The following is a 16,930-nucleotide window of genomic DNA, read 5'->3' as shown; positions in this document are numbered from 1 at the left end:
TAATAGCTTATTTTATAGTTTGCTACAACAGTAGCGCACTGGCTTTCATGTTAACCGTCATGTTAAACCTTGGGCTTATAATAAGCAAATAATACAACATACATTTCCTAATATTGCCACCATACAGTGATCACCTAGAGCAGTAACCTTTTCAAACAAAAAGCGACTTGGTGAGAAAATGTCCCAACTGAGTAACCCCAATGTAGCGATCACTTATAAATGTTAATAAAATGAGACTTTATTTGGATCCTTTGTTTACAGTTATGCAGTATCTCCCTCAGTGTCCCCACGTGTAGTATAATGGCCTGCTTAGTGCTCCCATAAGCAGAATAATGTCACTCACACTTCAGTGCTCCACATGTTATATAAAGACCCCACAGTGCCCCCCACATATTATAAATTGGTCCTATGCACAGTGATGTTAAAGAAGTGAGTGGTAATTTGCATTCATTGCTTACTACCGGGGAGGATGAAGGGTACCATGGCCTCAGGATGTTAATGTCCTCTTGTTGTCCCTGCACAGTATAATGTCTCATAGTGGACTTTCATACATAATGTCCCATAGTAGCCCTCCACATAGTATAATGTCCCATAGTAGGCCCTCCATACAGTATAACGTCCCATAGTGGCTCTTCTAACAATTTTGGGTTTGGCCAAACCCGCATTTTCGGAGGTTCAGCTGAACCTGAAATTTTGGCAGTATATCACACACAAACTACTATACTCTGGGGTTTCTTCAGACCCTCAGAGTATAATTAGCAGAGGTGAACAAACATAAAAACATTTTATTCACCTACCCCTGGGCTGTGGCACTGCTTTTGGTGATCTTCCATCCTCCAGAGATGATGCCTGGGATTGCTGAGACCTGTGATTGGGCCTCAGCAATCACATAGGTCATGTGGCATAATGACAATTTACTTCTTTATACATGATCAGTGAGGTCCAATCTCATGCCTCAGCAGTCCCTGACTTCAACTCTGAAGGCCAGAAGAGCACAGGGAAAACAGGAGCCCAGGGGAGGTGAATAACACTGTTTATTACATTTATTCACCTACTCTGGGCCTCCGCTAATTATACTCTGAGGGTCTGAAGAGACCACAGAGTATAATAGTTTGTAGGTGGCGAACCCCACACGCTACTATTAGGGTTAGGGGGGCTCTCACTGTGGTGTTTACCCCTGGAGATAACTGGAAGTACCCCAAGTGTATGCATACTTCGCTTTGAGAACCACTGACCAAGAGCGTTAAAATTATACCACTATACAATGATTGATAAAATCACTAAAAAAGCCCTGATGATGCCAAGTTGTGAAACAATTCATGCCATACATTTCCTGAAGAGTGGTGTAACGTAAGGGCTTTCCTCCTCTTTTCGCAAAGCAACCCCTGATAATGTCTTCCCACATTTAACCCAAGGTGTGTAGATTTTCTGTTTTTGCATTGTACTGGACCTGATGAATGACAAAGTACTTTATTTTTAAATTTCCTTGAAAAAGTAAATTCTCCTTATTTACTGTTATATTCTTTTCTTGCAGAGAAGGACGAGCTGCTCTGGTTACTTCCTTCTGTGTGTTCAAGTACATGGCACTTTATAGTATGATCCAGTATGTTGGTGTGCTGCTGCTTTACTGGGTATGATGTCTAAAAGTTCTATGAGATTATCTCTCTACATGCTATAGAGATGTGCATAAGCATACTGTAGAAAAGCCTTGTAAAGTAATGACCCGTTATTTGCAAGTGCCATAGGTTAGGGGATCCATTTTTAGAAACTTATAGGGAAGTCATGATTGTCTTACAAATTCTTTGAAGTACCAGTTCATTTTACTTAATCATAATACAAAATAAAGGAGTGTATACTGTCTAAAGATGATCAATTTTTAAGAGGACCTGTGAACTTTCCTGATGTGTTTTGCTAGGTACTGTCCTTTGTATTCCATATCAAATATAAATTATTTGCCCTCTTTTCTTTCATCTTTAATGTTCTGCATACTATATATCTTCAATGAAAACGCTCCCCAATTATTTCATAGGGCATACAATTATTGATTAAAACAGACGTTTTAGGAGGGTGGACATGTCCTCTTCAAAGGAGTTATCCTATAAAGAATATTGTTTATAGTTAAAGCCAGCCCATATTGTAATTGTAAACCTGTGCTTGTATTTACACATATTACAAAAATAAAAAGAATTTATATGTCCAGATATTAAGGATTTACGTTACAGTACCTATTATTTTTATGAAAAGCCTTTCTGTGTCCATCCACTTCTGTAAATGTGCTAAGGTGGACACACATGCTCAGTCTTGTTGGAGTAGATGATGAGCAAGTATAATTGGAGTAATGCGGTCTCTGTTATCACTATCTAAGAATCTCCTCTGATAGGAAGCGAAAACTATGCATCTTTAAAGGCAACCAACTCAGCGCCCTCAGTCATGAGTACTGTAGGGAATCGCTCAGGTAAATGCTTGTAGCAGTGCAGGAAACAGGAACACAGACACTGGGTTGCACACAAGTTCAGGCTCTATTCACTTATAGTACGTTAACTGCCTTTGCAAAGGCAGAAATAACCAAAACAAAACCCTTCTCAGCTGAGAACTAACTTAAACATAAGGAACTTTTCCCTGACTATACAGGAGACTGGTTACCAGACTCCCACCTTGGCAACAACAATGGGTGGCACAGTACCTGCACTGTGGATTTGGTCTGGACAGGTCAGCTCTGTCAGTGTGGTGCCACACTGCTAGTCTTCACACACAGACTGTTATTAGGGCCTGATTAATCAGCTGACCTCCCTGGTGTGGGTCTTTACCAAACACCCTTTAGCTGCCTGGCTGGGACATACCTGTCTTCCCAGACCACACCTTTCACTCTCTCACAGTACATATAGACTCATGACTGATCACTTTACATTTACTGAGGAGGACACAGAAAGGCTGTTCTATAGAAATAGTAGATGGTGTTACTGTAATAGCTAGGGATATCCACCATTTTTTTTTTAGCACAATAATGTTTATAGTTATAGACTAGATTGAACGCTAAACAATATTTTTGGTGTGACAACCCCCTTAAGCTGCTCATTCCCCTAATGTACAACAATGCTTCTAGGAGGAAATACACATATAAATTCCGATAGAGCATAAAAAAAATTCAATAAGATTTGTATAGAGTCTGACATAAAACACCTTTGTATGCTTCTGTATGTAATTGGAATCATTGGGATAGAAAGTAGAGTCTCATGCAACCGTAATACATGTGTGTTCATGAGATCTCTTGGGGCTTGAACTTACCTGGAAAATGGTTTAATTTTCTGAGATTTGCTTGTCATGTATTTTTGTAATTTTGAGGATGTTTATTTGTTGCCAAGGAGCATGATCCATAATATTAGAGGTTATGTAGAAAATGTCAGGCAAAATTTTTTGAAGGCCTTTACTTAGGATAGATCATCAGTGTCAGATTGGTAGGGGTTTACTAGGGCTGGAGGCAGACCGCTCTGTCAACTGTGTAGTGGCAGTGAGTAGTTACTGCAGCTCAGCTTCTATAGATGTGAATGGGACCTGAGCTGCAGTAACCACTCACTGCCACTACACACTATCAGCTCTATACACTGTTTTATAATGCCTCAACTACTAATGTCAGTTCATCTGCAGAGCTGATCTGCTGGGTGCCAGAACACCACCCTTCTGATATTGATCACTTATCCTTGGAATAAGCTGTCAAAAAATGTTGCCATTTCTGTATCTTTTAAGTAAGTTGTGGAATTAACTATTTATTTTAAGGGGGACTATACATTTTTGTAAATTGTTAATGTAAAACTCAGGGTATATTACTGTATTCCAAACTGTTATGGCCTTTAAGGCCAATTTATGAAATGTATTTATTTCACCGTACAGGAGAAGAATTCCTATGCGAACTACCAATTCCTGTTCCAAGACTTGGCTATAACCACTATCATTAGTGTGACAAGTAAGTTAAATGTCATGGATTTCAAATATTGGCATATTTTTATACATACATTATGGTGGCATTTTCTATTTTTTGTGCATATGTCATCTTTTTGTTATTTTTATGCCGTCTTTATAATTTATTGGAAAATCACATGGAAGAAAACACCTCAAAATGCATTATAAAAATGCACTGACTCCGCAAAAGGCCAAAAACCAGATCATCATTGTGTGTAGACTGTTCAATATTATATATTAAGATCTTGCAAAAGTGTGCTTGAATAATAAAATAAATGAAACTGCTATGTGTGAAAACAGCCTATAAATGATATCCTGCTGGCAAGGGATTGGAAGCCATCCCAAAACAGGTACGGAATTTCTCTGCAGCACAACCACAGTGGAAATGAAGAATTAGTCACAATGAAAGCATTGAAATTAGTTGTATATCAATGCACTATATGGAAACGTTAGTCTTTCCCATTGGCAAAGCATTGCGAACCAACTCAACAACAAATACTGAATTTCCTTGCGGTGCCACCACGGTGGAAACAAAGAACTAGTCACATCGAAAGTAGTGAAATCATTTGTTTGTCAATGGAAATGTTGTGTCCTCCAGAATAAATACACTTTTTAACTATAGTCCTGAATAAAGCTAAGGCCCCACGGGCCGTAATCGCAGCGTTAAAGCGCTGCGGAATGAACCGCGGTGTGAACGCACCGCGGTTCTTTCCGCAGCGCTTTTAAGAGAAATTCACAGAGTTTTCCTCTGCGGACTTTCTCTTCCCATTATATCTACGGCAAAGCCGCCCACATTTCCATAGATATAATTGACATGCTGCGATTTGCAAAGCCCCAACGGCTTTGCAAATCGCAGCGCGTCCACACTACGATTTCTTCCGCAAAGTGGGTATGGGATTCCCTTTGCTTACACTGTAAAATCACGGCGTTTACATCCCGTGGGGCCCCGGCCTAAGGTGGTTTTCAGTATTTGATGGCAAGGAACCATAAAATTTAAAAATCTATTTTCGGAAGCAGACAAGGTTCTCCATGACTTGCCACATGTCCAATAACATTGATTTCTTTTTTCTTGTTTCAGTGAGCTTGAATCATGCCTATCCAAAGCTTGCCCCTTATAGACCACCAGCACAACTGATCTCTCCTCCTTTGTTGCTTTCTGTCATACTTAACATTATCCTCAGTCTCATCTTACAAATCTGTGGCTTTATAATTGTGCAGGAGCAGAGGTGGTACAATTCAACTGACTTCTATAGGTAAGAAAAAGAATCTGCTATTATACATTTCCCAAAACTCCACAGAAAGTAAAGAGCTATGTTCACTATTTTGTGGGAGAGTTTTATGTTGCCCCTGCCAATGTGTTCTTCTGTTGTGTATAAATGACCAATTAGAAGAACATGTAGTCTGGTTTTCTAAAGCCACAAAGATCTTCTGACAATAGTATGTGTGCAGAATCATCCAAGTGTGCCCCAATAGCACATTACATGCCAATAGTTCAATTTTTGCTGGCACAGTTTGAAAAATTGGCAAACTGCTAAAAAGTGGCAGCTGTGGCAGTCCCGGGTTGGGTTTGACCTGATTTTTGCTGTTGTTGGAATGTATAATAGCAGAACTTGTAAGAGGGGAACAATCCTTTGTTCTTTTGGACATAAGTCTCTCTCACAAGGGTCTGGTATGTCTTTCTGGAAAATGGTCATACATTTTCATAGCTAAAGTTGAACCCATTTTTTTCTCCACCACAGTGCCTGTAGACCAGCGAATGAAAGTTCCTTAAGTAACACAACTAGTAATGACTACATTCTGCAACCACCGGACTCCGCTGGAGACTCTACAGCTCAGAGTTATGAAAACACTACTGTTTGGTTTTTGGGAACGCTAAACTGTTTAATTGTTGCTTTTGTATTCTCAAAAGGGAAACCATTCAGACAACCTGTATATACCAATTGTAAGTAAGGCGATAAGTTAATAGTATTTAATGTAAAATATCAGATGCACCACATTGGTACTACCTGTGGATTTATTCAGCAAATGTTTGGTAAAAATTATACTTTTGCCTCCCAGGTTTAATAGTGACTGTCACCCATTTGTCATTTCCTTCATTTAACCTCTTCTTGACCATTACTAGACTAACTAATATATATCTCCCTATCTTATAAAATGAATTCTTGTCTGTCTGTCTGTCTGTCTGTTCTCTAATGCGAACCAAACGACTGGACCGATCTTCACCAAATTTGGTACAGAGATACTTCAGATATCCGGGAAGGTTTAAGACAAGACTCCAACTCGCTCGGACGTACCGTTGCTGAGATACAGCATTCCAAACACAGTGCCCCCCCCCCCCTTAGCCAATACAAACCTGCAAGACTTTCACTCATATTCCAACTGCAATACACACGGTCACTCCACATGCACAATACAACACTGATATCCAAACTGAGATACACGCATCAGAGGATTAGATACACAGATCAGCACACAGTATCACATGCCAGAGGATTAGATACACGGGTCTGCACACAGTCCCACACACCAGAGGATTAAATACGCATTTCTGCACACAGTTCCACATGCCGAAGGATTAGATACAGGCGTCTACACACAGTTCCACACTCCAGAGGATTAGATACGTGCGTCTGCACACAGTTCCACATTCCAGAGGATTAGATACGCGCATCTGCACACAGTTGTACATGCCATAGGATTAGATACACGCGTCTGCACACAGTACCACATGCAGTAGGATTAGATACGCACGTCTACACATAGTTCCACATGCCAAAGGATTAGATATGCACGTCTGCACACAGTACCACACGGGGGAGGATTAGATACGCGCATCTACACACAGTACCACATGCCATAGGATTAGATACGCGCATCTGCACACAGTACCACATGCCAGGGGATTGGATACACGCGTCTACACACAGTTCCACACGCCGTAGGATTAGATACGCGCCTCTTCACACAATACCATACAGGGGAGGATTAGATACACGTGTCTTCACACAGTTGTACACGCCATAGGATTAGATACACGGGTCTGCACACAGTCCCACACACCAGAGGATTAAATACGCATTTTTGCACACAGTTCCACACACTGAAGGATTTGATACACGCGTCTGCACACAGTACCACATGCCAAAGGATTAGATACAGGCGTCTACACACAGTTCCACACTCCAGAGCATTAGATACGTGCGTCTGCACACATTTGTACACACCATAGGATTAGATACACGCGTCTGCACAGAGTACCACATGCCGTAGGATTAGATACATGCATCTACACACAGTTCCACATTCCAGAGGATTAGATACGTGCATCTGCACACAGTTGTACACGCCATAGGATTAGATACACGTGTCTGCAGACAGTACCACATGCAGTAGGATTAGATACGCGTGTCTACACATAGTTCCACACGCCAAAGGATTAGATACGCACCTCTTCACACAATACCACACTTTGGAGGATTAGATACGTGTCTCTGCACACAGTACCACAAGCCAGAGAATTAGATACATGTCTCTGCACACAGTACCACAAGCCAGAGAATTAGATACGCGTCTCAGCACACAGTATCACACAGGGGAGGATTAGATACGCGTGTTTACACACAGTACCACACGGGGGAGGATTAGATACGCGCGTCTACACACAGTACCACATGCCATAGGATTAGATATGCGCATCTGCACACAGTACCACATGCCAGGGGATTGGATACACGCCTCTACACACAGTTCCACAAGCCGTAGGATTAGATACGCTCCTCTTCACACAATACCACACGTTAGGATTAGATACACATGTCTTCACACAGTTGTACACGCCATAGGATTAGATACACGCGTCTGCACACAGTACCACATGCCGTAGGATTAGATACGTGCGTCTACACACAGTACCATATGCCTTAGGATTAGATACACGCGTCTGCACGCAGTACCACATGCCGTAGGATTAGATACGCGCATCTACACACAATACCACATGCCGTAGGATTAGATACACGTGTCTACACACAGTTCCAGACGCTGTAGGATTAGATACGCGCCTCTTCACACAATACCACACGGGAGGATTAGATACACGTGTCTTCACACAGTTGTACACGCCATAGGATTAGATACACGCGTCTGCACACAGTACCACATGCCGTAGGATTAGATACGTGCATCTACACACAGTACCATATGCCTTAGGATTAGATACACGCGTCTGCACGCAGTACCACATGCCGTAGGATTAGATACGCGCATCTACACACAATACCACATGCCGTAGGATTAGATACACGTGTCTACACACAGTTCCAGATGCCGTAGGATTAGATACGCGCCTCTTCACACAATACCACACGGGGAGGATTAGATATGTGCATCTGCACACAGTACCACACCAACAAGGATTGGATACTTGCATCTAAACACAGTACTACACGGGGAAGGATTAGATACAGCTTTACTCCAGGTATCCATAACAACTGATCACAGGTTTTTCACTGACATCCAAAATGAGATACACATAATCACATGATGCTTATGGACATACACACAAACCACATACAAAATACACCAGTGCAAAATTGGACAATTCTTATGGGGCCACTACACAAACATAAAATGTAATATACCCGTGCGAAGCCGGGTCCTCCCTCTAGTATTTATATATATATATATATATATATATATATATATATATATATATATATAAAACCTGTAAGTCTGAAATTACTGTACTGTCAGGATGTGAATTATTGCCATTTCTGATCATTGTAGCAGATTGCAAGCTAGAATATGCAGTTTCTGTGCCTCACCATCATCAGTCTATATATTTATGTTTTTTTGTGACAACTACATAAAGCCAGTTGTTGTACATGGCACTAAGGAGTAAACTCTGCTCTCTGTCTGAATTTCTTTCTAATTTTTGGGCTCTAGCAGCACAGACACCCCTACTGCACACTGTAGCCACTGACCGAAAAGCTCCAGCAGAGTAGTAGACAGAGCCCTCTGCATATCCAGCAGCAAACACACTGTGATTACATATTGTAATGAATGTGGCATAGGAACAGTCTGAATTTGACTCAAACTGGATTTTGAAACTTACCGTAATTGTCACTTTTTTTCTTCTTTTTTCAGATATATTTGTGATTGTGATTGTAATCCAGTTCATAGTGTGCCTTTTTCTACTATTTGCACATATTTCTAATTTATATACTGCTATGGAAGTAAGTACTGATGTGTTCTTCTAAAATATTTTTTTTTCCTAATTTTGTTTGCATGCGTACTTAGAGATGCTTCGGTTAGCCATTCTTGAGTTGCTTATACTTCAGAATAAACTATTTGTAATGAATGGGATGTTCTTCTTTTCTTTCTTTTAGCTTGTGTGTACCCCCCTCCTGTGGAGAGGCGCTATAATAATTATGCTGCTCATTATATTAGCACTTTCATATGTTTCTGAGGTAAGTAACAAGCCAAGCTATGACCTAACTGTGAGATGTCATCATCTGCATGTTTAATTTGTAGTCTGTGGCTCAGTGGTTAGCACTGCAGCCTTGCAGCACTGGAGTATTGGGTTCGAATCCTGCCAGAGACAACATCTGCAAGGAGTTTGTATGTTCTTCCCGTGTTTGTGTGGATTTCCTCCCATACTCCAAAGACATACTGATAGGGAAAATGTACATTGTGATTCCTATATAGGGCTCACACTCTAAATAAAAAAGACCCTCTGTACATGGAAATATTAAAAAAAAAAAGTTATGGGTGTCACAATATGGTGATCAAATGAATGTTTTGTTGTTTTTTTATTTATTCAAAAAATAAAAACTAAAATCTAAATTTGGTATTGATGTCATTGTCCTGACCCACAGTATATACTGGAGTATAAGCTGAATTTTTCAGCACAGTTTTTGTGCTGAAAAAGCCCCCCCCCCTCCGCTTATACTCGAGTCAGCAAAAAAAAAAAAAAAAAAATTCCCTTAGGGAAGGGGGGAGTGTCTATGACCAGCCGCAATATCAATATATAGAGTCTCCCATACAATAATGAAAAAAAAAAGAACCTTTAAATGAAAATAAAAGTTGTAAATCCCTCCTTTCCCTAGAATAGATACGAAAGTAGAAAATGACTGTGAAACACATACACATTAGGTATCCCTGTGTCTGACAGTGCCCGGTCTACTGAATATAGGGTATCTGCAGTGCTCCTGTTCCATCGGGAAGGGGTTAATAGGAGCACTGCAGATACCCTATATTCAGCCAGGCTTAATTCCAAGTGGGGGGAAAAAACCCAGTCCTCAAGCTCAGGGAAGGGGCAGACAGACAACCAAAACACCCCCTCCCCTTCCCCAGCTCCCAGCAACTACTGCACCCAAAAACTCCGAGCATTTAAATTTTTTAAATTTTCCATTAGCTGCTGCATTTCCCCCTAGGCTTATACTTGAGTCAATAAGTTTTCCCAGTTTTTTGTGGTAAAATTAGGGGCCTCGGCTTATACTCGAGTATATATGGTAGGTAAAATTCTACTTGTGCTGTATTTTGAATACTGTAGAAATTAAACCTGTAAGGAAATGGCACAATTACCTTTCTACACCATTATGTAGTTTTCTTTTTGGCTTACCTGTACATTATTCAGAATATTAAATGGTGTGTTCTGAAGTTCAATTTATCCAGCAAAAATTAAACCCTCATATGAAATAGCACAAAAATTGAAAAGTATCCTCATGATGTTAAAAATTCAAAACACTCCCTGTTTTACCCATTTGACATAAACAAACAGACAAAAATATTAAATGTAATTGGTATCTAAGAAAATGATAATTGTAAAAATATAACATCATTCCACACATTGAATGCCATGATGGAAAATATATTCACAATGCCAGAATTGCAACTTTTTAGTCATCCTGCCTCCCACAAAATGCAAAAATAAACAAATATAATGTGGAATGTGATATGTGGAAAAATAATTGATGTGTGAAAGATTTGTCAATTTAGGAATTAAGAACATGATGTTTTTTATATAGCCACACTATGAAAGGATTGGATGATAGAAAAGATGGTTTGCTTTTCAGAAAGCAGGAATCATTCATGTCCATAGGTTGACTGTAGTATAGCAATTCTTCTCCAGTCAATTGAATAATACATAGCTGCAGTACCACAGACAGCCTATGTACGAGAGTGGCACTGTTTCTGTAAAAAAAAGACCCTTGTTTTTATCTTACATGCCTCTTAAGCAATACCACACAAATAATTTAAATAAAGCACTTTTACTTTTGCAGGAAACGTTGATTGAAAACAGAAACCTCTGGAACTTGATGAAACGTATAACTAACTATAGGTCAAAGAGTCCATATAAAAAGATACAACACTTACTATCAAATGACTCCGAGTGGCCACCACTCAACCGTAAAGAAGTTACAATTCCTACAGATATAACACTAACAAGTGAACTGGGAGATTATGTGAATCCAAGTTTTGAGATCAACGAGAAACTATGACCTATCAGAATTAGTATACGGCTTGACAGCCTTACTTTAGTGGGCTCAGGCCTCTGTTTTTAAAAATCAAATTCTTATAAAAAAAAATAAAACAATAAACAATAAAAAAAATTCAATTTTTAATATAAACAGTGGAACAACACACAATCAGTCTCTGTTTATCCCTGGTCATTGGATTATTTACATTTTAATGGATTATTTTAAAATCTATTTTTTTTTCTTTTCCTCAAACGGTTGAACAGTAATTGGACTATTACTGTTTCTCATGTAAATCCTTATGCTGTACTCTTAGGTTAAGGCCCCACGTAGTGAGCTGTAACCAAAAAGTGCTGCGGAAAAAACATGGCGGAAACGCATCGCAGTGCTTTCTGCAGCACTTTTCATAGAAAGTCCACAAAGTTTTCCTCTGCAGACTTTTTGTCTCTATTATACCTATACCAGTGGTTCTTAACCATCGAACCCTAGGCCCTATGCATGGTTCATTTTGTGTACCAGTAAAAAAACATATACCTATGTCTTGAATTTGTCTTGAATTTGGAAAAAAATCATATTTGATTTATCACTAAAGAAGGGTTCGGTGAATGTGCATATGAAACTGGTGAGTTCGGTAACTCAAACAAGGTTAAGAACCACTGACCTATACGGAACACGCCAGGGTTTCTGTAGGTATAATTCAAATGCTGCGATTTACAAAAGCACAATGTGTGGATGGGATTATCCAGAATCCCATCCACTTTGCAGCATTTTCGCAACGTGGTGCCTTAGCCTGGATGTTATTTTATTTTTGATTGTATTAGTTCATTCAAGTACTGCAGTTTCATTCAAATGTAGTTTTATACAGTATATGTTTTGTTTTAATATTGACCACAAGTAAATGCATCTCATCATTGTAAAAATGACTGTTTAAAAAAACCCTGAAATGGTTTACATGAAAAGGCAAAACTTGACTTGTATAAATATGAGCTATTATCCATAATAGTGCAAATATTTTGTGCAGATATTGCCAGAAATGTTTCTTAAAAATGACCAACAATCTGTGCCTATCCTTTACTTGATCAACAAATGCAGAAAACAGAATGTTGGAAGCCACTACAGGCAGGCTCCTTACATGAGTCCTTCTCTACCTAAAGGAAGAGTGTGGGGGATAATAAAGCATTATGTACTTTGCTGGTCCCTTATGCCAGCCATTGATGGCATGAATCAGAAGCAGAATGAACTGGGCTTGCCATCCCTACTGTACTTGCTATGTGGCATCCTCATACATGACAAATCCCTCCATAAGCAAGTACACTTTACGTGATTTTTGTACCTGAGGTTTTATTCTATAGCTTTGTGTTTTCCAATGTTCAGCTAACTAATATACAGGAACGATCATTTTAGAAACATTTGTGGCAAGATTTTTGCTTGTTGACTAAAAAAAAAAGTGAAACTGGAAAATGTAATAAAAAATAATGTATTTTATCTGTATATATAAACGTGGAAAGGATATTTTATGAATGGTATATGTTATATCTTACTGATACAGTATGTCAGAAAATCAATAAAGATATACTATATGGATTTTTTTATGAGTAATATTCCCCCAAAAAATGAATGACATGTCACATATTTTGTTAATAATGTATGTCCCCCCCCCAAAAAAAAGGTCAAATTTTATGAATTCTTTGCATAAAGGGAAACATGTTTATAGATATAATACTGTATATGCTATATTAACTAGTATATAGAAGGTTGGAGTTTGTCCATAGTATTTATATTAGAGTTTTATTTTTCTACCATAATTTAGAAAATGCAAGTGTCTGGATCACTATTGCTATGAGGAACAGCTATGGGTTGACAGCCCTTGAAGGTGTAAATCTTCTGTACTGTACTATATCAGAAATCCATTATGGGATACCCCTAAGCATTGCATTTACATATTTGTAATTTCTCTTCTCTATGAAAGAACCCATAGCCAAACAACCAGAAAAGATTAATGTTTTTCTTCAAGATTTATTTCGGGCTAAACAAGTTTAGTATGGACCCCAGCTTAAATTGGCTTAAAACTTTATGTATGATACTGCCAGGGCTCATATGGACCTATTTATCCAATTTCTGTCTCTTTATGGCGAATACAGCTCAAGTTATGTCAAAGTGACATATATGTCTTTGGGAAAAATGAATGGTGAGCAATAGATACAAACTCTGACTTTACCCATACAATGCACTAACACACTCTTTTACACATTTTGACATTTAAAACCTAAAAAAAAATCCTGCTTTTTGGGGGATGAAAGGTGCTTTTATATTGGTTATATTGTGAAAAGCAATGGTTTCATATAGAAAATAGCTAATTTTAATGACTTGTAAAGGCTACAGGCTTGTTATTTGGGACGCAAATTTGTGGCTCTGTGCCTAGTTGTAAAGTCATGAAGTGGCTGTCCAAAACAAAAAGCCGTCTCCAGATATCCCATCATGCGAGCAAATGTGAAATATAAATGGATTTGTTTTTTTCATGCCAACACTGTGGCACTGACAGGTTGGTATAGCGGAGTGTGATGGCCCTGGCCACAAGACATGTTTTGCTGAGTGGTGGTGGTGGTAGCTGTGGCTACATGAGTGGTATGGACCCTAAACATTCACCCTGGGCATTGGGGTGGATGACGCCATCATCCACCTTCTTCACAGAGCTCTCTCTCACCTGGAGAAACCCGGGAACACTGTGAGAATAATGTTCTTTGATTTCTCCAGTGCGTTCAACACCATTCAACCAGGGCCACTGAGAGACAAGCTTGCCCTTGTTAGAGTGGACCATCACCTATCCAACTGGATATCTCATAAACCGCCCTCAGTATGTGAGAGCCCGGGGCTGTGTGTCTGACACTGTGATCTGTACTATGGGGGCACCACAAGGTACAGTTCTTGCCCCATTTCTCTTCACACTGTACACTGCTGACTTTAGGCACAACTCATCCAGCTGTTACTTACAGAAGTACTCCGATGACTCTGCAATAGTAGGCCTCATCACAGACGGAGGTGACAGGGAGTACAGAGATCTAAACTGGGATTTTGTAGAATAGTGCAAGTGGAACCACCTCAGGATTATTGCTGGAAAGACCAAGGAGATGGTGGTGAACTTTAGTAAATGGAGAAGTGCTCCGATCCCTGTGGAGATCCAAGGGTCATTGCATTGAGATAGTCAACACCTATAAGTACCTGAGTCTGCTCCTCAATAATAAATTGGACTGGGCTGATCACCTGGATGCGCTGCATAGAAAGGGTCACAGCAGGCTCTACCTGCTCAGGAGGCTGAGAGCCTTTGGAGTCCATGGGGCACTTCTTAGGGCCTTCTTTAACTCTGTGGTTGCTTCAGCCATCTTTTTTCGGCTGGGGGAGCAGTATATCAACCAGGGACAGAAATAGACTTGACAGGCTGATTAGAAGGGCCAGCTCTGTCCTGGGGAGCCCCCCTGGACCCAGTACAGGTGGTGGGTGACAGAAGGACATTGTTCGTGGTGACCTCCATGTGGGAGAATAAATCCCATCCCATGTATGAGACCTTGATGGCACTTGGCAGCACTGCAAGTGACCGTCTGCTTCAAACTAAGATAGGAGCGCTATCGGAGCTCCTTTCTCCCAACCATGGTCAGGCTACACATCAGACCAAGCAAAGATCACTCCGCACAGAGAACTTCTTTATTTCTTTTCTTCCTTAACGGCTATGGTTTCAGCATATGTGTGTCTCCTTCTGTAATATATTACTGTTTATTATCCTGTATCCGTATTGCTATGCTGCTGTAACACACTGAAATTTCCCCACAGTGGGACTATTAAAAGATTGTCTTATACTACCGGAGCTGTGTTAGAACGGCCCAATCAAAGTCCAGACTTAAATCCCATTGAGCCTCTGTGGCAAGACATAAAAATTGCTGTTCACAGACGCTCTCCATCCAATCTGGCTGAGCTTGAGCTATTTTGCAAAGCTGAATGGGCAAAAATCTCAGTCTCTAGATGCACAAAGCTGGGAGAGATAGAACCTAAAAGGCTTGCAGCTGTAATTGCAGTAAAAGGTGGCTCTACAAATTATTGATATATATTCCATATATTGATATATATTCCATATGACATCAGCATTGTAAGGTGAACTTACCACTGTCTATTGGCTGAGAGTTTGTTAGATGCTACTCCAATGTTACAGTGACTCAAAGACCGTATCTGAGTCATTACACATTGGTTTACACTTTATTTCCTAGTCAAACGTTTGGCAGCGGCCATTTTCTCACAGCATGGCCATTTTTGTTCATCTGAAGTGAATCGCCAATCTATGGTTTCAGAATGGGAGTCATAGCCAAATTCACTATATAGCCCTTGCCTCATGTGACAGTTACCTAATCGTCAAACAAACAAATCACTGATAACTTTTTCATACTGGCCAACTGCAGCGTCAGCTATTTATAAAGCGGACATACCAGTATCTTTCCAATGTCTGTATTTGCCCCGAGTAAAGAAAAATCTAGATCTGCAAAAATAATGCTATCAATACATAGTCAACAACTATTTGGTACCCATAGTGTTCCCACATAGCTCACTTACTGTACAACAGTCTCATACTGTACTCATTTATGCAGCTATCAATAGAGGGAAAACATGAAATAATATAATATGTCCAATGGAATAAAGTAACAGTCCGTATTGTTAAACTTTAGCAACAGTCAAAAGAAGATAAAGGGGAACTGTGAGTGTATGCAACAGGTTTCTGCCTTCTTATGAGCAGTAAACTTTACTTGCCTGAAGATTCTCACAGCTCTAAACATTTGGCAGTTTCTGTGCTTCTAATGCAGTATCAAATCATAATGCAGATTGGCCACTAGGTGGCAGTATAGCAAATAAAATATGTACAGAATAAACTATATATAATCTCAGTCTTTGTTAAATAGAACATACTGTATCTAGGGGAGGCTGCTCCATCACCTTACTGAGCCTAATGCAGACCTCACAAATTTCTTCATTCACTAACAGGAACTTGATCATTCTATGGCATTTTGAAACTAAACTTAAACTGGAGCTGCAGCCCAGTCTTGGCCACTATGTCTACAAGTTGTTAACTTACAGTAAATAAAATTTTCACCTCCTCGTCGCTCCCTCTCACATCGCACACACCATTCTCTGTTCTTATTTCAGTCATATCTGCTTCATGGAAGAATATCTTCTTTGCTATCCTCCAGGGTCTGAACCCACAAATGCTCTTCTGGATGGACAAAAATCTTGTAAACAGCCTTCCCAGAAGAGTAGCAGCTGATTTAGCTGCAAGAAGGGGTGAATGGACAAGTCCATATTAATGTTTTTGCATTTACAATGTGAGGTTATAAAAGCTCCTGTAAATGTAGTGTATAGGTGTAGCAAAGCTTTTCTCCATATAGTAAAATTTTTTAATGTACAGTATGTCCTAATATAATGTCCTAATGGGAACAGTACAAAAGGGAGGAGTTAAC

The 16,930-nt window shown here is 39.7% G+C and overlaps 1 protein-coding gene across 1 annotated transcript in view; it reads left to right on the top strand.

Annotated features, from left to right (window-relative positions):
• Window positions 1-11,461, top strand: part of LOC142197894 (putative cation-transporting ATPase 13A4) — a 64,484-nt gene extending 53,023 nt beyond the window's left edge. Inside the window, exons 24-30 of the mRNA XM_075268565.1 lie at window positions 1,535-1,631; window positions 3,889-3,961; window positions 5,036-5,210; window positions 5,697-5,899; window positions 9,103-9,191; window positions 9,345-9,425; window positions 11,241-11,461. Coding sequence (XP_075124666.1) covers window positions 1,535-1,631; window positions 3,889-3,961; window positions 5,036-5,210; window positions 5,697-5,899; window positions 9,103-9,191; window positions 9,345-9,425; window positions 11,241-11,459 — 937 coding nt within the window. The 3' untranslated portion in view covers window positions 11,460-11,461. The remainder of the gene's footprint in view (window positions 1-1,534; window positions 1,632-3,888; window positions 3,962-5,035; window positions 5,211-5,696; window positions 5,900-9,102; window positions 9,192-9,344; window positions 9,426-11,240) is intronic.
• Window positions 11,462-16,930: the final 5,469 nt, after the last annotated feature.

Source organism: Leptodactylus fuscus, chromosome 3 (genome assembly GCF_031893055.1).
Source record: "Leptodactylus fuscus isolate aLepFus1 chromosome 3, aLepFus1.hap2, whole genome shotgun sequence".
Taxonomy (NCBI): domain Eukaryota; kingdom Metazoa; phylum Chordata; class Amphibia; order Anura; family Leptodactylidae; genus Leptodactylus; species Leptodactylus fuscus.
The sequence above is the reverse complement of the archived record's forward strand: the minus strand, read 5'-3'. Positions and strand labels throughout refer to the sequence as shown.